Source organism: Ranitomeya imitator, chromosome 5 (assembly GCF_032444005.1).
Source record: "Ranitomeya imitator isolate aRanImi1 chromosome 5, aRanImi1.pri, whole genome shotgun sequence".
Classification (NCBI taxonomy): Eukaryota; Metazoa; Chordata; class Amphibia; order Anura; family Dendrobatidae; genus Ranitomeya; species Ranitomeya imitator.
The window spans coordinates 706,705,512-706,732,996 of record NC_091286.1 but is presented as its reverse complement, the minus strand read 5'-3'; the positions used below and the strand labels follow the sequence as shown (position 1 = coordinate 706,732,996).

General features: G+C 46.4%; 1 protein-coding gene across 1 annotated transcript in view; it reads left to right on the top strand.

Annotated features, from left to right (window-relative positions):
- Positions 1 to 222: 222 nt before the first annotated feature.
- LOC138638882 (antileukoproteinase-like) overlaps positions 223 to 27,485 on the top strand; it is a 35,476-nt gene continuing 8,213 nt past the window's right edge. The window contains exons 1-2 of the mRNA XM_069728588.1: positions 223 to 383; positions 17,937 to 18,076. Coding sequence (XP_069584689.1) covers positions 290 to 383; positions 17,937 to 18,076 — 234 coding nt within the window. The 5' untranslated portion in view covers positions 223 to 289. The remainder of the gene's footprint in view (positions 384 to 17,936; positions 18,077 to 27,485) is intronic.

The window sequence follows — 27,485 nt, the reverse complement described above, 5'->3', positions numbered from 1 at the left end:
TGTTCTTCCAAATTTCCCAGGGACCTCTAATAAGCTTTCCTCTTGGCAGAAGTTTCACCTGTAGCTGCAGTTCTGCTCTCACTCCTCAGATGTGGAGATACTGGGTATTCAAAAGTCACATGTCGTGGCACCTGAATGTCCTGATCACCACATTTGCGTATCCTGCTTCATAAATCATTACTCAAACATAACGTTAGACACATGTTGAACATCCTGCTTCTTCCCCCATCAACTGTATAAAATAGGTAGCACTGGAGACGAATTGCTCATATCTCCAGGACCAGAAGACATGTCTCCAGTAAAGGTTTCTCTCCTGCTTCTATTCTTCCTGTGCTGCACAGGTAACCCTACCAGTGCACTTTCACCACCAAAACCAGATAATGGTAAGTGATAAACATGAATGAATTAAGAACATTGTCGTTGATATTTAAGTATATTGACAATAAGGGACAAAAGTATATGAAAAAAAATCTAAAGGGGACAAAGAGTTAAAAACAAAAAAAAAATTAAGAAGGGACAAAAGATTCTGGATGGGGCACGGTGCTAGAGAGGAAAAGGCATCTACATAGGGATAATAAGATCTGGAGGGGACAATGGTACCTGAAGTGGGCTGATAGGAGACTCGAGGAGGACAGAGCAATTGGGAGAGTGCCAAAGGGGTTCGGAGAGGACAGAGGCGTCTGGAGGGAGAATTTATGGTGGAGGAGATAGTAACGTTGTGAGTGGATAGAAGTATTGGGGGGGATGTTTTAGAGAAATCTGGAGGACACAGAGGTTTAAAGAGGAAACGGAATGTGGACAGATAGATCTGAAGAAGTCAGCGATATCTGGAGTTGACGGAGGAGCGTTTAGGCTATGTGCACATGTTGCGGATTTTGCTGCGGATCTGCAGCTGTTTCTCCTGCATTCTACAGAGCCATGTAAACGTATGGAAAGCAAAATCCGCAGTGCACATGCTGCAGAAAAAAACGCGCGGAAACGCAGCGTTGTTATTTCCTCAGCATGCCAATTCTTTGTGTGGATTCCGCAGCGGTTTACACCTGCTCCTCAATAGGAATCCGCAGGCGTAAAACCGCAGGTGGAATCCGCAAAAAAACCACATAAAAACCACGGTAAGTCCGCGGTAAATCCGCAGGTAAAACGCAGTGCGGAAAAATCTGCACAGTAATCTGCAACGTGTGCACGTAGCCAAAGGGAACAAAAGAGACTGGAGAAGATAAGGGACAGAAGAAACTGGAAATGGGAAGACGGCTATAAAGGGGACAAATAGGTCTGTAAAGATGTAGCAGAGTCTAAAGGGGAATAGATGATCTGAATTGGACTGATGTGTGTGCAGGTGAGGTCAGAAAATCAGAATGGTGCAAGATGTCTGGAGAAGACAATGTGAAGATGATAGAGGTATGTAGGGGACAGAGAAGAAAAAGAAGTGTGAAAGAGACAATGGTAAGAAAGGGACAGAAGAGTCTGACGGAGAATCTGGATGATAGAGAGGAGACTAAAGGGTACAGACAGTCTGAAGGGAAGAACAGTCTGGAAGGGACAGGAGATTCAGGAGGAAGCAGAGATCTGGGAGGAAAAAAAAGGAGTCTGCAGAGGAGACAGGCGAGTGTAGAAGTCAGAAAGATCATGGAGGTCTGTGAATTACAAAGGAACATGGAAGGGGGACGAATGGGTGAGGATGGAGGAAAGGGGTCTGAAGAGAATAGTGACTTGTAGAGTGGACAGAGCAGTTTGGACACTGGTTTATGGAGAGACCGAAAATTCTGAATGGAACAGGGAGCATTGACGAGGGTCAGAGGGATCAGGAGGAAGACGGAGGTCTGGATGCGACACTGAACTGTGAGCGATAGTAGTCTAAAGAGAAAAGAGGGTGATGACCCTTGAGATCTCTTCCAACTCTAACGTTCTACAATTCTATGAGGTATCTACTTATTGTGAGCGGTGTGTGCGGTATGTTTCTACTGTGAGCGGTGTGTGCGGTATGTGTCTACTGTGAGCGGTGTGTGCAGTATGTGTCTACTGTGAGTGGTGTGTGCAGTATGTGTCTATTGTGAGCGGTGTGGGCGGTATGTGTCTACTGTGAGCGGTGTGTGCAGTATGTGTCTACTGTGAGTGGTGTGTGCAGTATGTGTCTACTGTGAGCGGTGTGTGCGGTATGTGTCTACTGTGAGCGGTGTGTGCGGTATGTGTCTATTGTGAGCGGTGTGTGCAGTATGTGTCTATTGTGAGCGGTGTGGGCGGTATGTGTCTACTGTGAGCGGTGTGTGCGGTATGTGTCTATTGTGAGCGGTGTGTGCAGTATGTGTCTATTGTGAGCGGTGTGGGCGGTATGTGTCTATTGTGAGCGGTGTGTACAGTATGTGTCTATTGTGAGCGGTGTGTGCGGTATGTGTCTACTGTGAGCGGTGTGTGCAGTATGTGTCTATTGTGAGCGGTGTGTGCGGTATGTGTCTATTGTGAGTGGTGTGTGCGGTGTGTGTCTACTGTGAGCGGTGTGTGCGGTATGTGTCTATTGTGAACGGTGTGTGCGGTATGTGTCTATTGTGAGCGGTGTGTGCGGTATGTGTCTATTGTGAGCAGTGTGTGCGGTATGTGTCTACTGTGAGCGGTGTGTGTGTGCGGTATGTGTCTACTGTGAGCGGTGTGTGTGTGCGGTATGTGTCTATTGTGAGCGGTGTGTGCGGTGTGTGTCTACTGTGAGCGGTGTGTGCGGTATGTGTCTACTGTGAGCGGTGTGTGTGTGCGGTATGTGTCTACTGTGAGCGGTGTGTGTGTGCGGTATGTGTCTATTGTGAGCGGTGTGTGCGGTATGTGTCTACTGTGAGCGGTGTGTGCAGTATGTGTCTATTGTGAGCGGTGTGTGCGGTATGTGTCTATTGTGAGCGGTGTGTGTGGTATGTGTCTATTGTGAGCGGTGTGTGCGGTATGTGTCTACTGTGAGCGGTGTGTGCGGTATGTGTCTATTGTCAGCGGTGTGTGCGGTATGTGTCTATTGTCAGCGGTGTGTGCAGTATGTGTCTATTGTGAGTGGTGTGTGTGGTATGTGTCTATTGTGAGCGGTGTGTGCGGTATGTGTCTATTGTGAGTGGTGTGTGTGGTATGTGTCTACTGTGAGCGGTGTGTGCGGTATGTGTCTATTGTGAGTGGTGTGTGCGGTATGTGTCTATTGTGAGTGGTGTGTGCGGTGTGTGTCTACTGTGAGCGGTGTGTGCGGTATGTGTCTACTGTGAGCGGTGTGTGCAGTATGTGTCTTTTGTGAGTGGTGTGTGCGGTATGTGTCTACTGTGAGCGGTGTGTGCGGTATGTGTCTACTGTGAGCGGTGTGTGTGTCTACTGTGAGCGGTGTGTGCGGTATGTGTCTACTGTGAGTGGTGTGTGCGGTGTGTGTCTACTGTGAGCGGTGTGTGCGGTATGTGTCTATTGTGAACGGTGTGTGCGGTATGTGTCTATTGTGAGCGGTGTGTGCGGTATGTGTCTATTGTGAGCAGTGTGTGCAGTATGTGTCTACTGTGAGCGGTGTGTGCGGTATGTGTCTATTGTGAGCGGTGTGTGCAGTATGTGTCTACTGTGAGCGGTGTGTGCAGTATGTGTCTATTGTGAGCGGTGTGTGCGGTATGTGTCTATTGTGAGCGGTGTGTGCGGTATGTGTCTACTGTGAGCGGTGTGTGCGGTATGTGTCTATTGTGAGCGGTGTGTGCGGTATGTGTCTACTGTGAGCGGTGTGTGCAGTATGTGTCTATTGTCAGCGGTGTGTGCGGTTTGTGTCTACTGTGAGCGGTGTGTGCAGTATGTGTCTATTGTGAGCGGTGTGTGCGGTATGTGTCTATTGTGAGCGGTGTGTGTGGTATGTGTCTATTGTGAGCGGTGTGTACGGTATGTGTCTACTGTGAGCGGTGTGTGCAGTATGTGTCTATTGTCAGCGGTGTGTGCGGTTTGTGTCTACTGTGAGCGGTGTGTGCAGTATGTGTCTATTGTGAGCGGTGTGTGCGGTATGTGTCTATTGTGAGCGGTGTGTGTGGTATGTGTCTATTGTGAGCGGTGTGTGCGGTATGTGTCTATTGTGAGCGGTGTGTGCGGTATATGTCTACTGTGAGCGGTGTGTGCAGTATGTGTCTATTGTGAGCGGTGTGTGCGGTATGTGTCTATTGTGAGCGGTGTGTGCGGTATGTGTCTACTGTGAGCGGTGTGTGCAGTATGTGTCTATTGTGAGCGGTGTGTGCGGTATGTGTCTATTGTAAGCGGTGTGTGTGGTATGTGTCTATTGTGAGCGGTGTGTGCGGTATGTGTCTATTGTGAGCGGTGTGTGCGGTATGTGTCTATTGTGAGCGGTGTGTGCGGTATGTGTCTATTGTCAGCGGTGTGTGCAGTATGTGTCTATTGTGAGCGGTGTGTACAGTATGTGTCTATTGTGAACAGTGTATGCGGTATGTGTCTATTGTGAGCGGTGTATGCAGTATGTGTCTATTGTGAGCGGTGTATGCGGTATGTGTCTATTGTGAGCAGTGTGTGCGGTGTCACGATATTGTATAAAATATAATATGAGGTTGTAGCTTTGTCCTTCAGCCCATGCTGGGGGCTAATCCCCCCCCCCCCTTCTCTCTATGGCTCTTTTTGTCTCTTTATCTTGGAATGTATGGTAGAAGAGGGTTTTATTGCCCTAGCCATAAATTCCAGGCTCGAAGAAAGTTACTCGTCCCCCTCCCAACTGCACTAGCAGAAACTGGTATAGAAGCTTCCAGAATCCATGAGAGTCTTTGTTCTATTATTGTAAGATATTGGGCTAACGATTTAGGCTAGAAAAGGGAAAAATACCTACTCTTAAGGTCCCTCGGCGGATCTGTCAACAGCTGTAAACACGAGCTTCTAACTCCATCAGGTAAAAAGTAGGGATTTCTCTGTAATTATACATCGCAAATAGGACATATTTGATCTCATTAGAATGCCAATGTTAATACGAGATGAATGCTGGGTTTGTTATGACTATGACATGTTCTGTAGCGGAGTTACAGGCATTAGACAAATTTAGGTTAAATTTAGTTAAACTGAAGAGAGAACAGGGTTTGGGTAAGTCCGCCCTGTTGGTGATGTCACAGGCTGCGGTTTATAACGTTTTGGCCAGACCCCAGCAGGCAGTCTGTCTGCTGGAACCCATGTGAGTCTGATTTGAAGAGCTGTTCCTAACCAGAGTCCTAATGCATTGGGACATATGGAACTAGCCTGGTTGCCTGCAATGCTCTGAACACATGTAAGTGTTATTTCTCATTTAACCCCTGTTATTTTTATAATTACCTTGTACATATTTTCAATTGTCTCATAATGTAACATCTTTATATGACTTTTTATAAACACTGCCTGAAACCTTTGACAGAGTATAATATTTAATACTAGAGTCGTTCTTCCTGTACTAAAACGTACCCTGTCTCCTGAAGCGAATTACGCTACTGTTATGGGTTAGCTTCAGACCCGTCTAACCGAAGCTGGTGGCAGCATACGTTTGTACTGGGTAGTTGGGAGAAGTTGTAGCGACTGCGGCATTGATAATTATTGCTCCTGCCTGAGTGGGAGTAGTTTATCGCGTCGCTGCAGCGTGCCCAATAGCCAGTACATAGCAGGCAGCCTGTCTGGCGACTAATTACCCCAGGTGCAGTACCTCATCTGACCTGAGAGTAAGGGGGCGCCAGAGAGCTGCAAGTTTCAAGGGGAACTGTAAGTGGGATATACATAAATCCCTGCAGTTCGTGGAATATTAACCCCTTTCTGACATCGGACGTACTATCCCGTCGAGGTGGGGTGGGCCCCTATGACCACGGACGGGATAGTACGTCCAGCGCAATCGGCGGCGCTCACGGGGGAAGCGCGGCCGATCGCGGCCGGGTGTCAGCTGCCTATCGCAGCTGACATCCGGCACTATGTGCCAGGAGCGGTCACGGACCGCCCCCGGCACATTACCCCTGGCACACCGCGATCAAAGATGATCGCGATGTGCCGGCGGTGCAGGGAAGCATCGCGCAGGGAGGGGGCTCCCTGCGGGCTTCCCTGAGGCCCCCGCAGCAACGCGATGTGATCGCGTTGCTGCGAGGGTTTTACCGCCCTCCCTCCCTGCTCCAGACCCGGATCCAAGATGGCCGCGGATCCGGATCCTGCAGGGAGGGAGGTGGCTTCACAGAGCCTGCTCAGAGCAGGCACTGAAGCAGCCTGCACTGCTATCAGATCGGTGATCTGACAGAGTGCTGTGCAAACTGTCAGATCATCGATCTGTGATGTCGCCCCCTGGGACAAAGTAAAAAAGTTAAAAAAAAATTTCCAAATGTGTAAAAAAAAATAAAAAAAAATATTCCTAAATAATGAAAAAAAATATATATTATTCCCATAAATACATTTCTTTATCTAAATAAATAAAAAAAAACAATAAAAGTACATACAGTGGGGCAAAAAAGTATTTAGTCAGTCAGCAATAGTGCAAGTTCCACCACTTAAAAAGATGAGAGGCGTCTGTAATTTACATCATAGGTAGACCTCAACTATGGGAGACAAACTGAGAAAAAAAAATCCAGAAAATCACATTGTCTGTTTTTTTAACATTTTATTTGCATATTATGGTGGAAAATAAGTATTTGGTCAGAAACAAAATTTCATCTCAATACTTTGCCTTTGTTGGCAATGACAGAGGTCAAACGTTTTCTGTAAGTCTTCACAAGGTTGCCACACACTGTTGTTGGTATGTTGGCCCATTCCTCCATGCAGATCTGCTCTAGAGCAGTGATGTTTTTGGCTTTTCGCTTGGCAACACGGACTTTCAACTCCCTCCAAAGGTTTTCTATAGGGTTGAGATCTGAAGACTGTCTAGGCCACTCCAGGACCTTGAAATGCTTCTTACGAAGCCACTCCTTCGTTGCCCTGGCGGTGTGCTTTGGATCATTGTCATGTTGAAAGACCCAGCCACGTTTCATCTTCAATGCCCTTGCTGATGGAAGGAGGTTTGCACTCAAAATCTCACGATACATGGCCCCATTCATTCTTTCATGTACCCGGATCAGTCGTCCTGGCCCCTTTGCAGAGAAACAGCCCCAAAGCATGATGTTTCCACCACCATGCTTTACAGTAGGTATGGTGCTTGATGGATGCAACTCAGTATTCTTTTTCCTCCAAACACGACAAGTTGTGTTTCTACCAAACAGTTCCAGTTTGGTTTCATCAGACCATAGGACATTCTCCCAAAACTCCTCTGGATCATCCAAATGCTCTCTAGCAAACTTCAGACGGGCCCGGACATGTACTGGCTTAAGCAGTGGGACACGTCTGGCACTGCAGGATCTGAGTCCATGGTGGCGTAGTGTGTTACTTATGGTAGGCCTTGTTACATTGGTCCCAGCTCTCTGCAGTTCATTCACTAGGTCCCCCCGCGTGGTTCTGGGATTTTTGCTCACCGTTCTTGTGATCATTCTGACCCCACGGGGTGGGATTTTGCGTGGAGCGCCAGATCGAGGGAGATTATCAGTGGTCTTGTATGTCTTCCATTTTCTGATTATTGCTCCCACTGTTGATTTCTTCACTCCAAGCTGGTTGGCTATTGCAGATTCAGTCTTCCCAGCCTGGTGCAGGGCTACAATTTTGTTTCTGGTGTCCTTTGACAGCTCTTTGGTCTTCACCATAGTGGATTTTGGAGTCAGACTGTTTGAGGGTGTGCACAGGTGTCTTTTTATACTGATAACAAGTTTAAACAGGTGCCATTACTACAGGTAATGAGTGGAGGAAAGAGGAGACTCTTAAAGAAGAAGTTACAGGTCTGTGAGAGCCAGAAATCTTGATTGTTTGTTTCTGACCAAATACTTATTTTCCACCATAATATGCAAATAAAATGTTAAAAAAAACAGACAATGTGGTTTTCTGGATTTTTTTTCTCAGTTTGTCTCCCATAGTTGAGGTCTACCTATGATGTAAATTACAGACGCCTCTCATCTTTTTAAGTGGTGGAACTTGCACTATTGCTGACTGACTAAATACTTTTTTGCCCCACTGTATATTTAGTATCGCCGTGTCCGTAACGGCCCGACCTATAAAACTGGCCCACTAGTTAACCCCTTCAGTAAACACCGTAAGAAAAAAAAAAAAAAAACAGGCAAAAAACAACGCTTTATTATGATACTGCCGAACAAAAAGTGGAATAACACGCGATCAAAAAGACAGATATAAATAATCATGGTACCGTTGACAGCGTCATCTTGTCCCGCAAAAAACGAGCCACCATACAGCATCATCAGCAAAAAAATAAAAAAGTTATAGTCCTGAGAATAAAGCGATGCCAAAATAATTATTTTTTCTATAAAATAGTTTTTATCGTATAAAAGCACCAAAACATAAAAAAATAATATAAATGAGATGTCGCTGTAATCGTACTGACCCGAAGAATAAAACTGCTTTATCAATTTTACCAAACGCGGAACGGTATAAACGCCTCCCCCAAAAGAAATTCATGAATAGCTGGTTTTTGGTCATTCTGCCTCACAAAAATCGGAATAAAAAGCGATCAAAAAATGCCACATGCCCGAAAATGTTACCAATAAAAACGTCAACTCGTCCCGCAAAACACAAGACCTCACATGACTCTGTGAACCAAAATATGGAAAAATTATAGCTCTCAAAATGTGGTAACGCAAAAAATATTTTTTGCAATAAAAGCGTCTTTCAGTGTGTGACGGCTGCCAATCATAAAAATCCGCTAAAAAACCCACTATAAAAGTAAATCAAACCCCCCTTCATCACCCCCTTAGTTAGGTAAAAATTAAAAAAATGTATTTATTTCCATTTTCCCATTAGGGCTAGGGCTAGGGTTAGGGCTAGGGTTAGGGTTAGGGTTAGGGCTAGGGTTAGGGTTAGGGCTAGGGTTAGGGCTAGGGTTAGGGCTAGGGTTAGGGCTAGGGTTAGGGTTAGGGCTAGGGTTAGGGTTAGGGCTAGGGTTAGGGCTAGGGTTAGGGTTAGGGCTAGGGTTAGGGCTAGGGTTAGGGTTAGGGCTAGGGTTAGGGTTAGGGCTAGGGTTAGGGTTAGGGCTAGGGTTAGGGCTAGGGCTACAGTTTGGGTTGGGGCTAAAGTTACAGTTAGGGTTTAGATTACATTTGCGGTGGGGAATAGGGTTGGGATTAGGGTTAGGGGTGTGTCTGGGTTAGAGGTGTGTTTAGGGTTACTGTTGGAATTAGGGTTAGGGGTGTGTTAGGATTAGGGTTTCAGTTATAATTGGGGGGTTTCCACTGTTTAGGCACATCAGGGGCTCTCCAAAAGCGACATGGCGTCCGATCTCAATTCCAGCCAATTCTGCGTTGAAAAAGTAAAACAGTGCTCCTTCCCTTCCGAGCTCTCCCGTGTGCCCAAACAGGGGTTTACCCCAACATATAGGGTATCAGCGTACTCAGGACAAATAGGACAACAACTGTTGGGGTCCAATTTCTCCTGTTACCCTTGGGAAAATACAAAACTGGGGGCTAAAAAATAATTTTTGTGGGAAAAAAAAGATTTTTTATTTTTACGGCTCTGCGTTATAAACTGTAGTGAAACACTTGGGGGTTCAAAGTTCTCACAACACATCTAGATAAGTTCCCTGGGGGGTCTAGTTTCCAATATGGGGTCACTTGTGGGGGGTTTCTACTGTTTAGGTAGATTAGGGGTTCTGCAAACGCAATGTGACACCTGCAGACCATTCCATCTAAGTCTGCATTCCAAATGGCACTCTTTCCCTTCCGAGCCCTCCCATGCGCCCAAACGGTGGTTCCCCCCAACATATGGGGTATCAGCGTACTCAGGGCAAATTGGACAACAACTTTTGGGGTCGAATTTCTCCTCTTACCCTCGGGAAAATACAAAACTGGGGGCTAAAAAATTATTTTTGGGGGAAAGATTTTTTTTTTAATTTTCACGGCTCTGCGTTACAAACTGTAGTGAAACACTTGGGGGTTCAAAGTTCTCACAACACATCTAGATAAGTTCCCAGGGTGGTCTAGTTTCCAATATGAGGTCACTTGTGGGGGGTTTCTACTGTTTAGGTACATTAGGGGCTCTGCAAACGCAATGTGACAACTGCAGACCATTCTATTTAAGTCTGCATTCAAATGGCACTCCTTCCCTTCCGAGCCCTCCCATGCACCCAAACAGTGGACAACAAATTTTGGGGTCCAATTTCTCCTGTTACCCTCAGGAAAATACAAAACTGGGGGCTAAAAAATAATTTTTGTGGGAAAAAATTTTTGTTTTATTTTTACGGCTCTCCATTATAAACTTCTGTGAAGCCCTTGGTGGGTCAAAGCGCTCACCACACATCTAGATAAGTTCCTTAGGGGGTCTACTTTCCAAAATGGTGTCACTTGTGAGGGGTTTCTACTATTTAGGTACATTAGGGGCTCTGCAAACGCAACATGGCGTCTCATCTCAATTCCTGTCAATTTTGCATTGAAAAGTCAAACGGCGCTCCTTCCTTTCCGAGCTCTCCCATCCGCCCAAACAGTGGTTTACACCCACATATGGGGTATCAGCGTACTCCGGACAAATTGTACAACAACTTTTGGGGTCCAATTTCTTCTCTTACCCTTGGAAAAATAAAAAATTGGGGGCAAAAAGATAATTTTTGTGAAAAAATATGATTTTTTATTTTTACGGTTCTGCATTATAAACTTCTGTGAAGCACTGGGTGGGTCAAAGTGCTCACCACACCTCTAGATAAGTTCCTAAGGGGGTCTACTTTCCAAAATGGTGTCAATTGTGGGGGGTTTCAATGTTTAGGCACATCAGGGGCTCTCCAAACGAAACATGGCATCCCATCTCAATTCCTGTCAATTTTGCATTGAAAAGTCAAACGGCGCTCCTTCCCTTCCGAGCTCTCCCATCCGCCCAAACAGTGGTTTACCCCCACATATGGGGTATAAGCGTACTCAGGACAAATTGTACAACAGCTTTTGGGGTCCAATTTCTTCTCTTACCTTTGTAAAAATAAAAAATTGGGGGCGAAAAGATAATTTTTGTGAAAAAATATGATTTGTTATTTTTACGGTTCTACATTATAAACTTCTGTGAAGCACTTGGTGGGTCAAAGTGCTCACCACACCTCTAGATAAGTTCCTTAGGGGGTCTACTTTCCAAAATCGTGTCACTTGTGGGGGGTTTCAATGTTTAGGCACATCAGGGGCTCTCCAAACGAAACATGGCGTCCCATCTCAATTCCAGTCAATTTTGCATTGAAAAGTCAAATGGCGCTCTTTCCCTTCCGAGCTCTCCCATCCGCCCAAACAGTGGTTTACCTCCACATGTGGGGTATTTGCGTACTCAGGACAAATTGTACAACAATGTTTGGGGTCCATTTTCTCCTGTTACCCTTGGTAAAATAAAACAAATTGGAGCTGAATTAAATTTTTTGTGAAAAAAAGTTAAATGTTCATTTTTATTTAAACATTTAAAAAATTCCTGTGAAGCACCAGAAGGGTTAATAAACTTCTTGAATATGGTTTTGAGCACCTTGAGGGGTGCAGTTTTTAGAATGGTGTCACACTTGGGTATTTTCTATCATATAGACCCCTCAAAATGACTTCAAATGAGATGTGGTCCCTAAAAAAAAATGGTGTTGTAAAAATGAGAAATTGCTGGTCAACTTTTCACCCTTATAAGTCCCTAACAAAAAAAAATTTTGGTTCCAAAATTGTGCTGATGTAAAGTAGACATGTGGGAAATGTTACTTATTAAGTATTTTGTGTAACATATCTCTGTGATTTAATTGCATAAAAATTCAAAGTTGGAAAATTGCGAAATTTTCATAATTTTCGCCAAATTTCCGTTTTTTTCACAAATAAACGCAGATACTATCAAAGAATTTTTACCATTGTCATGAAGTACAATATGTCACGAGAAAACAGTGTCAGATTCACCGGGATCCGTTGAAGCGTTCCAGAGTTATAACCTCATAAAGGGACAGTGGTCAGAATGGTAAAAATTGGCCCGGTCATTAACGTGCAAACCACCCTTGGGGGTAAAGGGGTTAAAGAGCAGTGGGATGCCTAAAATAAGCCCCTGCTGTAAACTAAGAGGTCAATAGCCTTGTGTGTGGTTTTTCATCACATTGTGGAGTGGAGGGATAACTAAGATAAGCCCCCCTGCACATGTGATAGCCGTCTGTTGGCCTAAAGTCACCCCGATCCGTGACGTAGGGGTGACGGTCACGGTGTGAATCGTGACATGCGGTGTGTGTCTATTGTGGGAGTGGTGTGTGCGGTATGTGTCTACAAATAGTGGAGAAGCTTCTAGTCTGGTGTGTAGAATGGAGGACACCAGGGAAGCCGCACAGTGGTGTCCAGCAGGTGATAGAGGGAGGCTCTCCACACGGTACCACAGAGGTGGTCAGCTGAGGGACTGGATGAAGGGCGCGCACGCTGCATCCTGCGCCTTTCACTGAGATACAAGCTACACAATGGCCGTAGTCTGACTCAGGAGGTCGCAGTTAGAGAGAAAACAGAAAAACAGAGCTGAGAGCCGTATTGTGGTCGCACTACGACCTGCAATAACACCGAACATCTGCGAGATGTAAGGAGATGATCCATCATAAAGGGCAAAGGGCAATAATGGAAGGCAAGTACGGAGTGCATGGACAAAGGGCATGGTGGTAACAGGTCATGTTGATGATGTGCCTAGAAGAGCAGAAGCCGACCATCTGAAGCCATTGATCAGAACAAAGATCTGTGGACATCTGCTGCTCACAGATCCATGAAGCTCTGCTTCTTACAGAACCACAGACTCCTGCTGCTCACAGATCCATAGATTTCGGCTGCCCACAGCTCCATGGAGTTCTGCCGCTAACAGATCCGTGGATATCTGCTGCTCACAGATCCGTGGACTTCTGCTGCTCACAGATCCGTGGACTTCTGCTGCTGACAGATATGTAGAGTTCTGCTGCTTAGAGATCCGCAGACTTCTGCTGCTCACAGATCCGTGGAGGTCTGCTATTCACAAATCCGCAGACTTTTGCTGCTCACAGATATGTGGACTTCTGCTGCTCAAATGTCCATGGTTTTCAACTATTCACAGATCCACAGACGTCTTGCTGCTCACAGATCCGTGGACTATTGCTTCTCACAGATCCGCAGACGTCTTGCTGTTCACAGATCCGTGGACTCTTGCTTCCCACAGACCCGTTGAGTTCTGCTGCTCACAGATCCGCTGAGGTCTGCTGCTTACAGATCCACAGACTTCGGCTGCTCACAGATCAATGGACTTCTGCCGCTCACAGATCCACAGACTTCTGCTGCTCACAGATCCACGAACTTCTTGCTGCTCACATAACTGTGGAGTTCTGCTTCCTACAGATCCATGGAGATCTGCCACTCACAGATCCATGGATTTCTGCTGCTCACAGATCCACAGACTTCTGCTGCTCACAGATCTATGGATATCTGCTGCTCACAGATCCGTGGACTTCTGCTGGTCACTGATCCAATGATCTCTGCTTCTCACAGATTTGCAGACTTCTGCTGCCTACAGATCCGTGGAGTTCTGCTGCTCTCAAATCCATGGAATTCTGCTGCTCACAGATTCATAGACTTCTGCTGCTCACAGATCCGTTCAGTTCTGCTGCTCACAGATAAGTGGACTTCTGCTGCTCAAATGTCCATGGTGTTTAACTGCTCACAGATCTGCAGACTTGTTGCTGCTCACAGATCCATGGACTTTTGATTCTCACAGACCCATTGAGTTCTGCTGCTTACAGATCCACAGACTTCTGCTGCTCACAGATCCATGGACTTCTGCTGCTCACAGATTTATTGAGTTCTGCTATTCACAGATCCATGGAGTTCTGCTGCTCACAGGTCCCAGACCTCTGCTGCCTACAGATCCATGGAATTATGCTGCTCCCAGATGCGCAGACTTTTGCTGCTCACAGATCCGTTGAGTTCTGCTGCTCACAGATATGTGAACTTCTGCTGCTCAAATGTCCATGGTGTTCAACTGTTCACAGATCTGCAGACTTCTTGCTGCTCACAGGTTCGTGGACTTTTGCTTCTCACAGACCCCTTGAGTTCTGCCGCTTACAGATCCGTGGTCTTCTTCTGCTCCCATATCCGTGGAGTTCTGCCGCTCACAGATCCATGGATATCTGCTGCTCACAGATCAGTGGAGTTCTGCTGCTCACAGATTTATTGATCTCTGCTACTCACAGATCCGCAGACTTCTGCTGCTCACAGATCCATGGAATTCTGCTGCTCCCAGATGCGCAGACTTTTACTGCTCACAGATTCATAGACTTCTGCTGCTCACAGATCTGCAGACTTCCACTGCTGACAGATCTGTGAAGTTCTGCTCATCACAGATCCGCAGACATAAGGTGCTCAAAGATCCGTGGAGTCCTGGTGCTCACAGATCCGTGGAGTCCTGGTGCTCACAGATCCGTGGAGTCCTGGTGCTCACAGACCCGTGGAGTCCTGGTGCTCACAGATCCGTGGAGTCCTGGTGCTCACAGATCCGTGGAGTCCTGCTGCTCACAGATTGCTCACAGATCCGTGGAGTCCTGGTGCTCACAGATTGCTCACAGATCCGTGGAGTCCTGGTGCTCACAGATCAATGGAGTTCTGCTGCTCACAGATTCATGGACTTCTGCTGGTCACAGGTCCTTGTGTAAAGCCCTTGCAATAGGGGTCGTTCCGTTCACTGCTCTCCACCCCCATGCGGTGTCCATGATAATGACCACAGACTCAGGTCTCGGGGATAACAGTTGCATTTACTTTTGCAGGAACGGGAAAACATGACACGGAGTAAATGCTTCACAGCTCACGGGGTTAAACTACAGAAACTACAGTACTGAATTATATTGTGACATGGAATTGAGGCTTTGGAGTTTTAGAATTTGCTCTTTTAGATGCAATGCTCGTAAGTTGTTATAGAGAGATTCCTCGTCTTTTGTAGTTTTATGCAGAAGATTTTACATAGCAAAAGTATTTCACCGACCTGGGAGTCCTGGGGTCATTTCTCAGCTTGTCAGGCCCACCAGAGGGTCTTGGAGAGAGGGAGCCTCAACATGTGCTCTGCTCCCGGAGACTGCTTGTTCCATACTGGGGGTTTTCGCAGCTCTACTGGTCTAGACAGGGCGGAAGCTAGAATAGCCCTCCTCTGGAAACCTCAGTTCTCATGTCAAAACCTTACATTGTACATTTCACTAGCAGACGGTGCTGGAACTCAACAAATTGGAAAATACCTGGAAAAATACAAGAATTAAATGAAAGTACTTGTCTAATAACAGTAAGGAAAGGGCAGCTAGGATGTGAGCTGTAGTGTACAGGATTACTCACAGTCCTGGGGTATTTAAAGGGACAGACATAACCTGGACAAGGTCACTACACATGGACTTCTGCTGCTCACAGATCCATGATCTTCTGCTGCCCATAGATCTATGGACTTCTGCTGCTCACAGATCTGCATAAGCTCCGTGAAGTTCTGCCGCTTACAGATCAGTGGACTTCTGTTATGACCTGGTGGTCAGGACAATAATGGACCTGATGGTTAAGAGCACACGGAATGACCTGATAGTTACTGATAATAAGGACGAGCTCTGGGATGTGGGAACTCTGCTGACCGCAATCCCTAAACCTATCAAACACACTAGAAATAGCCGTGGATTGCGCCTAACGCTCCCTATGCAACTCGGCACAGCCTAAGAAACTAGCTAGCCCTGAAGATAGAAAAATAAAGCCTACCTTGCCTCAGAGAAATTCCCCAAAGGAAAAGACAGCCCCCCACATATAATGACTGTGAGTAAAGATGAAAATACAAACACAGAGATGAAATAGATTTAGCAAAGAGATGCCCGACTTACTGAACAGACCGAGGATAGGAAAGGTTACTTTGTGGTCAGCACAAAAACCTACAAAAAGACCACGCAGAGGGCGCAAAAAGACCCTCCGCACCGACTCACGGTGCGGAGGCGCCCCTCTGCATCCCAGAGCTTCCAGCAAGCAAGACAACAAATTAAATAGCAAGCTGGACAGAAAAATAGCAAACCAAAGAAATACAAGCTGGAACTTAGCTTCTGATGGGAAGACAGGTCACAAGAACGATCCAGGAGTGAACAGACCAATACTGGAACATTGACAGGTGGCATGGAGAAAAGATCTAAGTGGAGTTAAATAGAGCAGCAGCTAACGAATTAACCTCGTCACCTGTGAAACTCAGAAACACCCACCAGAGGAAGTCCATGGACAGAACCAGCCGAAGTACCATTCATGACCACAGGAGGGAGCCCGACAACAGAATTCACAACAGACTTCTACTGCTCACAGATCCATGATCTTCTGCTGCCCACAGCTCCGTGGATGTCTGACGCTTACAGATCTGTGGACTTCTACTGCTAACAGATCCATGATCTTCTGCTGCCCACAGCTCCGTGGATGTCTGACGCTTACAGATCCGTGGACTTCTACTGCTAACAGATCCATGATCTTCTGCTGCCCACAGCTCCATGAATGTCTGACGCTTACAGATCCGTGCATGTAAAGTAAGCTGTGGAGACACCATCACGTGTTTCTCAATGCAGGCAGTGAATAGCCAGGCCTTTCCCCGGGAAGGAACAACCACGGGAAGGGCAGCATCCAATAAAGGAAAACATCCAATAAAGGAAAACCACCTATGCCAAGCATGGTATCCATCCATAGACAGCTGCTTCAGGGTTTTTGCCCCTCATCAGTGTGGAGTAGGAAACTGGCTATTAGGAGCAGTGCCTAGTAAAAGGCTGTGAAGGTATAGATGAATGACCTCGGGGAGACCAAAACATCCAACACCGCGGAGACACCATCACGTGTTTCTCAACGCAGTGATCCAGAACACTGCCCCCATCCCTTATGGGAAATATGCAAATGCATGTAAAGTAAGCTGTGGAGACACCATCACGTGTTTCTCAACGCAAGCAATGAATAGCCAGGCCTTTCCCAGGGAAGGAACAACCACGGGGAGGGCAGCATCCAATAAAGGAAAACATCCAATAAAGAAAAACCACCTATGCCAAGCATGGTATCCATCCACAGACAGCTGTTTCGGGGTTTTTGCCCCTCATCAGTGTGGAGTAGGAAACTGGCCCCAAAACAGCTTATTTTACATGCATTTGCATATTTCCCATAAGGGATGGGGGCAGTGTTCTGGATCACTGCGTTGAGAAACACGTGATGGTGTCTCCGCGGTGTTGGATGTTTTGGTCTGTACCTTCACAACGCTTACAGATCCGTGGACTTCTGCTGCTCACAGATCAGTTGAGTTCTGTTGCTCATAGATGTATGGAGTTCTGCTGCTCACAGATCTGCATAAGCTCCGTGAAGTTCTGCCGCTTACAGATTTGTGGACATCTGCTACTTACAGATTCAAAAATTTCAGCTGCTCACTAGTGTTGAGCATTCTGATACTGCAAATATCGGGTATCGGCCAATATTCGCTGTATAGGATTTATGATACTGAGTTCCGATACTTTTAAGATATCGAATACTGGAATCAAAAGTTCCCATAATGCAATGATACACTATAATGGAGTGTGGGTGGTGCGTGGGCGGAGACTACGTGTCTGTGTGCGTGGGCGGGGTCTGTGCGTGACCCTGGGGGATCTGTGTGGGCCAGCCGGGGGTCTGTATGGGCCTGCCGGGGTCTGTGCGGGCCAGCCGGGGGTCCAAGTTTCACAAGTAGTGTGCTCCAGTCCCCGTACATCTCCGGCAGAGGCACACCACACTTGTAATGAATTATGGGCCTCTTACACCTTATTGAGTTGGGCCCTAAGTCTTCCTGTAGACTATGAAGAACATGTGATGAAGGTGTGAGAACTTTGTGTCCACTCTAATAGCTGGATGAGTGAGGTGGATGATTGGCATGGATGATGGCGGCACGGCATGATGATAAACCTGATTATCACTTTCTACCTCCTCATTGATTTTTTGCAGTTAAAGCTGGAGCTTGTGAACCTGAGTATTCAAATACAGATTGTGACTCAGTGGATGACACCGCGTGCACCCAGGACGACGATTGCTCTGACATGTTGAAGTGCTGTAAAAAGGACTGTCAGATGCAGTGCCTCAACCCTGTAAGTAACATAATCGATATTATGAGATATTATGATTATCTCCACTTGTCGCGTACTGAAAAGCATAAAGTCCTTGAGTTGAGAGATGGTGGTTGTCACTCTGGCAGATCGCAATGCCCATAGTTTGAGATGTCAGCGGTGGTCAGCTGTTATGACCTGGTGGTTAGGACAATAATGGACCTGGTGGTTAAGAGCACACGGAATGACCTGATAGTTACTAATAATACAGGACAAGCTCTGAGACGTGGGAACTCTGCTGACCGCAATTCCTAATCCTATCACACACACTAGGAATAGGCGTGGATTTCTCCTAATGCTCCCTATGCAACTCGTCACAGCCTAAGGAACTAGCTAGCCCTAAAGATAGAAAAATAAAGCCTACCTTGCCTCAGAGAAATTCCCCAAAGGAAAAGGCTGCCCCCCACATATAATGACTGTGAGTTAAGATGAAAATTACAAACACAGAGATGAAATAGATTTAGCAAAGAGAGGCCCGACTTACTGAACAGACAGAGGATAGGAAAGGTAACTTTGCGGTCAGCACAAAAACTACAAAAAAAACACAGAGGGCGCAAAAAGACCCTCCGCACCGACTCACGGTGCGGAGGCGCCTGTCTGCATCCCAGTGCTTCCAGCAAGGAAGACAAAAATCAAAATAGCAAGCTGGACAGAAAAATAGCAAACAAGAGAAAAACAAGCAGGAACTTAGCTTCTGCTGGGAAGACAGGTCACAAGAACGATCCAGGAGCGAACTGGACCAATACTGGAACATTGACAGGTGGCATGGAGCAATGATCTAAGTGGAGTTAAATAGAGCAGCCAGCTAACGAATTAACCTCGTCACCTGTGGAAGGAAACTCAGAAGCCGCAGCCCCACTCACAACCACCAGAGGAAGCCCATGGACAGAACCAGCCGAAGTACCATTCATGACCACAGGAGGGAGCTTGACAACAGAATTCACAACAGTACCCCCCCTTGAGGAGGGGTCACCGAACCCTCACCAGAGCCCCCAGGCCGACCAGGACGAGCCAAATGAAAGGCACGAACCAGATCGGCAGCATGAACATCAGAGGCAAAGACCCAGGAATTATCTTCCTGACCATAACCCTTCCACTTGACCAGGTACTGGAGTTTCCGTCTCGAAATACGAGAATCCAAAATCTTCTCCACCACATACTCCAACTCCCCCTCAACCAACACCGGGGCAGGATGATCAACGGATGGAACCACAGGCGCCACGTATCTCCGCAACAACGACCTATGGAATACATTATGGATGGCAAAAGAAGCTGGAAGGGTCAAACGAAATGACACAGGATTGAGAACCTCAGAAATCTTATACGGACCAATGAAACGAGGCTTAAACTTAGGAGAGGAAACCTTCATAGGAACATAATGAGACGACAACCAAACCAAATCCCCAACACGAAGTCGGGGACCCACACAGCGCCGGCGGTTAGCGAAACGTTGAGCCTTCTCCTGGGACAATGTCAAATTGTCCACCACATGAGTCCAAATCTGCTGCAACCTATCCACCACAGTATCTACACCAGGACAGTCCGAAGACTCAACCTGCCCTGAAGAGAAACGAGGATGGAAACCAGAATTGCAGAAAAACGGCGAAACCAAAGTAGCCGAGCTGGCCCGATTATTAAGGGCGAACTCAGCCAAAGGCAAAAAGGATACCCAATCATTCTGATCCGCAGAAACAAAGCATCTCAGATATGTTTCCAAAGTCTGATTAGTTAGTTCGGTTTGGCCATTTGTCTGAGGATGGAAAGCCGAGGAAAAAGACAAATCAATGCCCATCCTAGCACAAAAGGCTCGCCAAAACTTCGAAACAAACTGGGAACCTCTGTCCGAAACGATGTTCTCCGGAATGCCATGTAAACGAACCACATGCTGGAAAAACAATGGCACCAAATCAGAGGAGGAAGGCAATTTAGACAAGGGTACCAAATGGACCATCTTAGAGAAGCGATCACAAACCACCCAAATGACCGACATCTTTTGAGAGACAGGGAGATCCGAAATAAAATCCATAGAAATATGCGTCCAGGGCCTCTTCGGGACCGACAAGGGCAAAAGCAACCCACTGGCACGAGAACAGCAGCGCTTAGCCCGAGCACAAGTCCCACAGGACTGCACAAAAGAACGCACATCCCGTGACAAAGATGGCCACCAAAAGGATCTAGCCACCAAATCTCTGGTACCAAATATTCCAGGATGACCAGCCAACACCGAACAATGAACCTCAGAGATAACTCTACTAGTCCATTTATCAGGGACAAACAGTTTCTCCTCTGGGCAACGGTTAGGTCTATCAGCCTGAAATTTTTGCAGCACCCGCCGCAAATCAGGGAAGATTGCAGACAAAATTACCCCCTCTCTGAGAATACCCGCCGGCTCAGGAACACCCGGAGAGTCGGGCACAAAACTCCTTGACAGGGCATCAGCCTTCACATTCTTAGAGCCCGGAAGGTACAAAACCACAAAATCAAAACGGGAGAAAAATAGTGACCAACGAGCCTGTCTAGGATTCAACCGTTTGGCAGACTCGAGATAAGTCAAATTCTTGTGATCCGTCAAGACCACCACGCGATGCTTGGCTCCTTCAAGCCAATGACGCCACTCTTCGAATGCCCACTTCATGGCCAACAACTCTCGATTGCCAACATCATAATTGCGCTCAGCAGGCGAAAACTTTCTAGAAAAGAAGGCACATGGTTTCATCACCGAGCCATCAGAACTTCTTTGCGACAAAACAGCCCCTGCTCCAATCTCAGAAGCATCAACCTCGACCTGAAACGGGAGCGAAACATCTGGCTGGCACAACACAGGGGCAGAAGAAAAACGACGCTTCAACTCCTGAAAAGCTTCCACAGCCGCAGAAGACCAATTGACCACATCAGCACCCTTCTTGGTCAAATCAGTTAACGGTTTAGCAACAGTAGAAAAATTAGCGATGAAGCGACGATAAAAATTAGCAAAGCCCAGGAACTTTTGCAGACTCTTCACAGATGTCGGCTGAGTCCAATCATAAATGGCCTGGACTTTAACAGGGTCCATCTCGATAGTAGAAGGGGAAAAAATGAAACCCAAAAATTAAACCTTCTGAACTCCAAAGAGACACTTTGACCCCTTCACAAACAAAGAATTTGCACGAAGGACCTGGAACACCATTCTGACCTGCTTCACGTGAGACTCCCAATCATCTGAGAAGACCAAAATATCATCCAAATTTACAATCAGGAATTTATCCAGGTACTCTCGGAAGATGTCATGCATAAAAGACTGAAATACTGATGGAGCATTGGAAAGCCCGAATGGCATAACCAGGTACTCAAAATGGCCCTCGGGCGTATTAAATGCTGTTTTCCATTCATCGCCCTGTATAATACGCACAAGATTATACGCCCCTCGAAGATCTATCTTGGTGAACCAACTAGCCCCTTTAATACGAGCAAACAAATCAGACAGCAGCGGCAAAGGATACTGAAACCTGACTGTAATTTTATTAAGAAGGCGGTAATCAATACAAGGTCTCAAAGAACCATCCTTCTTGGCCACAAAAAAGAACCCTGCTCCTAACGGTGATGACGACGGGCGAATATGACTTTTCTCCAAGGATTCCTTTATATAACTCCGCATAGTGGCGTGTTCTGGCACAGATAAATTGAACAGTCGGCCCTTAGGAAACTTACTACCAGGAATCAAATTAATAGCACAATCGCAATCCCTATGAGGAGGTAGGGCACTGGATTTGGGCTCATCAAATATATCCCGGTAATCCGACAAAAACTCCGGGACTTCAGAAGGGGTGGATGACGAAATAGACAAAAATGGAACATCAAGAAAAACAAAGAAAACTAATCTATCCAATAAACTTTATTAAACAAAATAAGGATAAAAGACTGACACAACACCCAGACCCCTCTAAATGGGGGTGGGTCAATTAAAAAACCTGGCCCAAAAAGATTGTAAAGGGCAAAGGGTGGGAGGGACAACGGGGCCGATAGCAAAAACCCTACACGTCCCTACAAATATTCCCTGCCTGTCTGCGGAGGTTGGCACCCTCTTGGACGCAATATGGCGCCCCCGCTCACCGTCGACTCATCCTTAAGGCCCTATAAGTCCCTCTACATGTATAAAGATACTATACCACAAACAACACCCAATACATGGCCTAACCAAACTCGGGACCAAAAAAGAGAAAAAACACCAGGTAGTGATTCACCAGTAAAGACAAACGGTCTGACCGTACCAATCCCTAATGCTAAAGTATAACGCCTGAAACTAAGGCTAATACACCCTAAGGAGTCCCTAACCGAGTCTCCCTACCTGTCAGCGGAGGTTGGCACCCTCTTGAACGCAAATGGCGCCCCCGCTCCTCGGCGGCTGCCCCTATTAACCCTGGCTGAATCCCTAAAAGAAGATATATCGGGATACTAGATACGGGTGGTGCCTTAGGGGCTATACTAGTGACCCAGATAAATAGGTCCCTATAGCTCGGTCAGACCCTAAAGATAAAGCAAATAGCAACAATACTTAAACCAATGCTTGCACGGCAATAGGAAAGATGTATATAACAGCTTAACGAATACAACTATATTATGATCACAGTTGGTAAAGTACTCATATGCAAATACAATGGTTGCGGGGAAAAAAAAAAAAAAAAATACACACAACTGGTGAAAAACATATAAACTTAAAAGGCCTGAAACACTTATCTGTGTTCAGGTCTCGCCTCTACGCGTTTCCCCCCCATGATGTGGTTCCTCAGGAGGCATATGGGAAAAAGAGATACTGTGTGAATAGATCACATCAGAGATACATGTTGTGCCTGGTTGCAGGTCCTGCAACCAGGCACAACATGTATCTCTGATGTGATCTATAGTTGTATTCGTTAAGCTGTTATATACATCTTTCCTATTGCCGTGCAAGCATTGGTTTAAGTATTGTTGCTATTTGCTTTATCTTTAGGGTCTGACCGAGCTATAGGGACCTATTTATCTGGGTCACTAGTATAGCCCCTAAGGCACCACCCGTATTTAGTATCCCGATATATCTTCTTTTAGGGATTCAGCCAGGGTTAATAGGGGCAGCCGCCGAGGAGCGGGGGCGCCATTTGCGTTCAAGAGGGTGCCAACCTCCGCTGACAGGTAGGGAGACTCGGTTAGGGACTCCTTAGGGTGTATTAGCCTTAGTTTCAGGCGTTATACTTTAGCATTAGGGATTGGTACGGTCAGACCGTTTGTCTTTACTGGTGAATCACTACCTGGTGTTTTTTCTCTTTTTTGGTCCCGAGTTTGGTTAGGCCATGTATTGGGTGTTGTTTGTGGTATAGTATCTTTATACATGTAGAGGGACTTATAGGGCCTTAAGGGTGAGTCGACGGTGAGCGGGGGCGCCATATTGCGTCCAAGAGGGTGCCAACCTCCGCAGACAGGCAGGGAATATTTGTAGGGACGTGTAGGGTTTTTGCTATCGGCCCCGTTGTCCCTCCCACCCTTTGCCCTTTACAATCTTTTTGGGCCAGGTTTTTTAATTGACCCACCCCCATTTAGAGGGGTCTGGGTGTTGTGTCAGTCTTTTATCCTTATTTTGTTTAATAAAGTTTATTGGATAGATTAGTTTTCTTTGTTTTTCTTGGTTTAATACTAATTTTGGATTATCAGATATTATACTTTCTACTAAAAATGGAACATCACCATGTACGCCCTGACAACCCCAGCTGGACACAGACATAGATTTCCAATCCAATACTGGATTATGGACCTGTAGCCATGGCAACCCCAAAACGACCACATCATGCAGATTATGCAACACCAAAAAGCGAATATCCTCCTGATGTGCAGGAGCCATGCACATGGTCAATTGGGTCCAGTACTGAGGCTTATTCTTGGCCAAAGGCGTAGCATCAATTCCTCTCAATGGAATAGGATACTGCAAGGGGTCCAAGAAAAAACCACAGCGCCTAGCATACTCCAAGTCCATCAAATTCAGGGCAGCGCCTGAATCCACAAATGCCATAACAGAATAGGATGACAAAGAGCAAATCAGAGTAACGGACAAAAGAAATTTCTACTGTGCCGTACCAATGGTGGCAGACCTAGCGAACTGCTTAGTGCGCTTAGGACAATCGGAGATAGCATGAGTGGAATCACCACAGTAAAAACACAGCCCATTCCGACGTCTGTGTTCTTGCCGTTCAGCTCTGGTCAAAGTCCTATCACATTGCATAGGCTCAGGTCTATGCTCAGATAATACCGCCAAATGGTGCACAGCTTTACGCTCACGCAAGCGTCGATCGATCTGAATGGCCAAAGACATAGACTCATTCAGACCAGCAGGCATGGGAAATCCCACCATGACATCCTTAAGGGCTTCAGAGAGACCCTTTCTGAAAATTGCTGCCAGGGCGCACTCATTCCACTGAGTGAGTACAGACCACTTCCTAAACTTCTGACAATATATCTCTACCTCATCCTGACCCTGACACAGAGCCAGCAAGATTTTCTCTGCCTGATCCACTGAATTTGGTTCATCATAAAGCAATCCAAGCGCCAGAAAAAACGCATCAACATCACGCAATGCAGGATCTCCTGGCGCAAGGGAAAATGCCCAGTCTTGAGGGTCGCCACGTAACAAAGAAATAATGATTTTTACTTGTTGTACAGGGTCACCTGAGGAGTGAGGCTTCAAAGCCAGAAACAATTTACAATTATTTTTGAAATTCAGGAACTTAGATCTATCCCCAAAAAACAAATCAGGAATAGGAATCCTAGGCTCTAACATTGGATTCCGAACCACAAAATCTTGAATGATTTGTACCCTTGCAGTGAGATTATCCATACAAGAGGACAGACCTTGAATGTCCATATCTACACCTGTATCCTGAACCACCCAGAGGTAAAGGGGAAAAGAGAGACAAAACACACTGCAAAGAAAAAAAAATGGTCTCAGAACTTCTCTTATCCCTATATTGAGATGGATTAATACTTTGGGCCACCTGTACTGTTATGACCTGGTGGTTAGGACAATAATGGACCTGGTGGTTAAGAGCACACGGAATGACCTGATAGTTACTAATAATACAGGACAAGCTCTGGGACGTGGGAACTCTGCTGACCCCAATCCCTAATCCTATCACACACACTAGAAATAGCCGGGGATTGCTCCTAACGCTCCCTATGCAACTCGTCACAGCCTAAGGAACTAGCTAGCCCTAAAGATAGAAAAATAAAGCCTACCTTGCCTCAGAGAAATTCCCCAAAGGAAAAGGCAGCCCCCCACATATAATGACTGTGAGTAAAGATGAAAATACAAACACAGAGATGAAATAGATTTAGCAAAGAGAGGCCCTACTTACTGAACAGACAGAGGATAGGAAAGGTAACTTTGCGGTCAGCACAAAAACTACAAATAAACCACGCAGAGGGCGCAAAAAGACCCTCCGCACCGACTCACGGTGCGGAGGCGCCCCTCTGCATCCCAGAGCTTCCAGCAAGCAAGACAAAAATCAAAATAGCAAGCTGGACAGAAAAATAGCAAACAAGAGAAAAACAAGCAGGAACTTAGCTTCTGCTGGGAAGACAGGTCACAAGAACGATCCAGGAGCGAACTGGACCAATACTGGAACATTGACAGGTGGCATGGAGCAATGATCTAAGTGGAGTTAAATAGAGCAGCCAGCTAACGAATTAACCTCGTCACCTGTGGAAGGAAACTCAGAAGCCGCAGCCCCACTCACAACCACCAGAGGAAGCCCATGGACAGAACCAGCCGAAGTACCATTCATGACCACAGGAGGGAGCTTGACAACAGAATTCACAACAGTCAGCGTTGGGTGTCCCTGTGATTGGGAGAACGACGACAATTTGAAAATACAGGAAGAGGTGTGCAGACGCAAAACTCACAGACGGATGTTGGAAGAATGGGGCGTTGTGATCCATTCTGTGCTGAAACTGAAATTAGATGCCACATATAATGCCCACGTCTACACAGACCATCAAGCGGTGGAATATGAACATGAGATTGGGCTACTAACCAAACATCTTGCCACTGTTCCTCCACTGACCTCATGTCACCGCATTCAAAGGCCATTTTGGTGCAGAGCAATGGAGGCAGGATTGGAGGTTTGTCCTCTTCAGAGATGTGTCCCAATTTTGTCTTGGACACAATGATAGGTGAAGAATGGGAAACACCATGAAGAGTCTTTCAACAGGGAACTCACACCAGTCCTTCTCCAATATGGTCTGGGGGACATAATGTACAGTGGTCAGACACCTCTCCATTTCAGGTGCACTCAGCATTATGTTGATTTGTGGTGGATCCAATGTTGTGGCAGTTTCTTCAAAGTGTCCTAGGAGCCATTTTACACACACTTCCCAAAGCATCATGTTTCTCACACTACTGTGAGCCATCTACATGGCCTAAATCTGCTTCCATGGCTGCAGCTGCACAGAAAAAGAGAGAGCAAGGTGTAAAAGAGGAAACAGGGTGTAACAGCACAATGGGCGGCCCCTAGCATATACATCAGCCGCTATTGGCCTCCACACCGATGAACTGAGTACATCAAATCCAGCTCGAAGGAGCTCCCTAACAAGATATGGGTGGTTTGCACCCTATACTATCAGAGACTTAAGCAAGGCATACATGTTCTTAACCTGAGCACCACCTGCATGATGAGGCATCCAAATACAAAGCATGAACTGTAGTGAAGTATACACCTGAAAAACCAGGAAAGATCTGAGGCTCCTCCTGCTCCCTCTTTTTGTTGCGGTCTCAGCCTATTCCTACCCTTCCGAGCAGTAGGGATGCCTAGCTCTCCATAAAGAGGATGTGACAGCACCACCACCGAGCATCTCCACACCATCCAATTGAATCTTTCAGCTCTAGATCCCCCAAACACTGGATCCCATATTCTAAATGTGGCCTCACAAGTGATATTTAAAAGGCTAACAATACGTTGGGATCATGGGATCAACAGTACATGTTCCCAGTTGCCACTACTTTTCCAGGCGGGCCACTTCTGCCCTGCAAGACAAAATCAGTTGGGCACTGTGCAACACCATCCCTATAAAGGTCCACATAACCACTGATACATGAACCAGTAACCACGGGCGGGGACGTTATATCTCTCTGACTGCTCACTGCGTAAATGTAGTGGTGGCTGGGCCTGAGGTAGAAAGCATTTTGGTGCATGTCCTACGACATGGTTTGCTGGATGTTTTTTGGATGTTTCTCTGTCCATGTTGCCTCCTCCTCTGCTTCCTCCAATGCCTCCTCATCCGCACCTGCACCACCAACTTCAGCACAGCCAGGGGTAAACTACAGCAGGATGTTCTGAAACTCATCTGTTTGGGGGGCAAATCCCACTCTGCACAGGAGATGTGGATACAGATG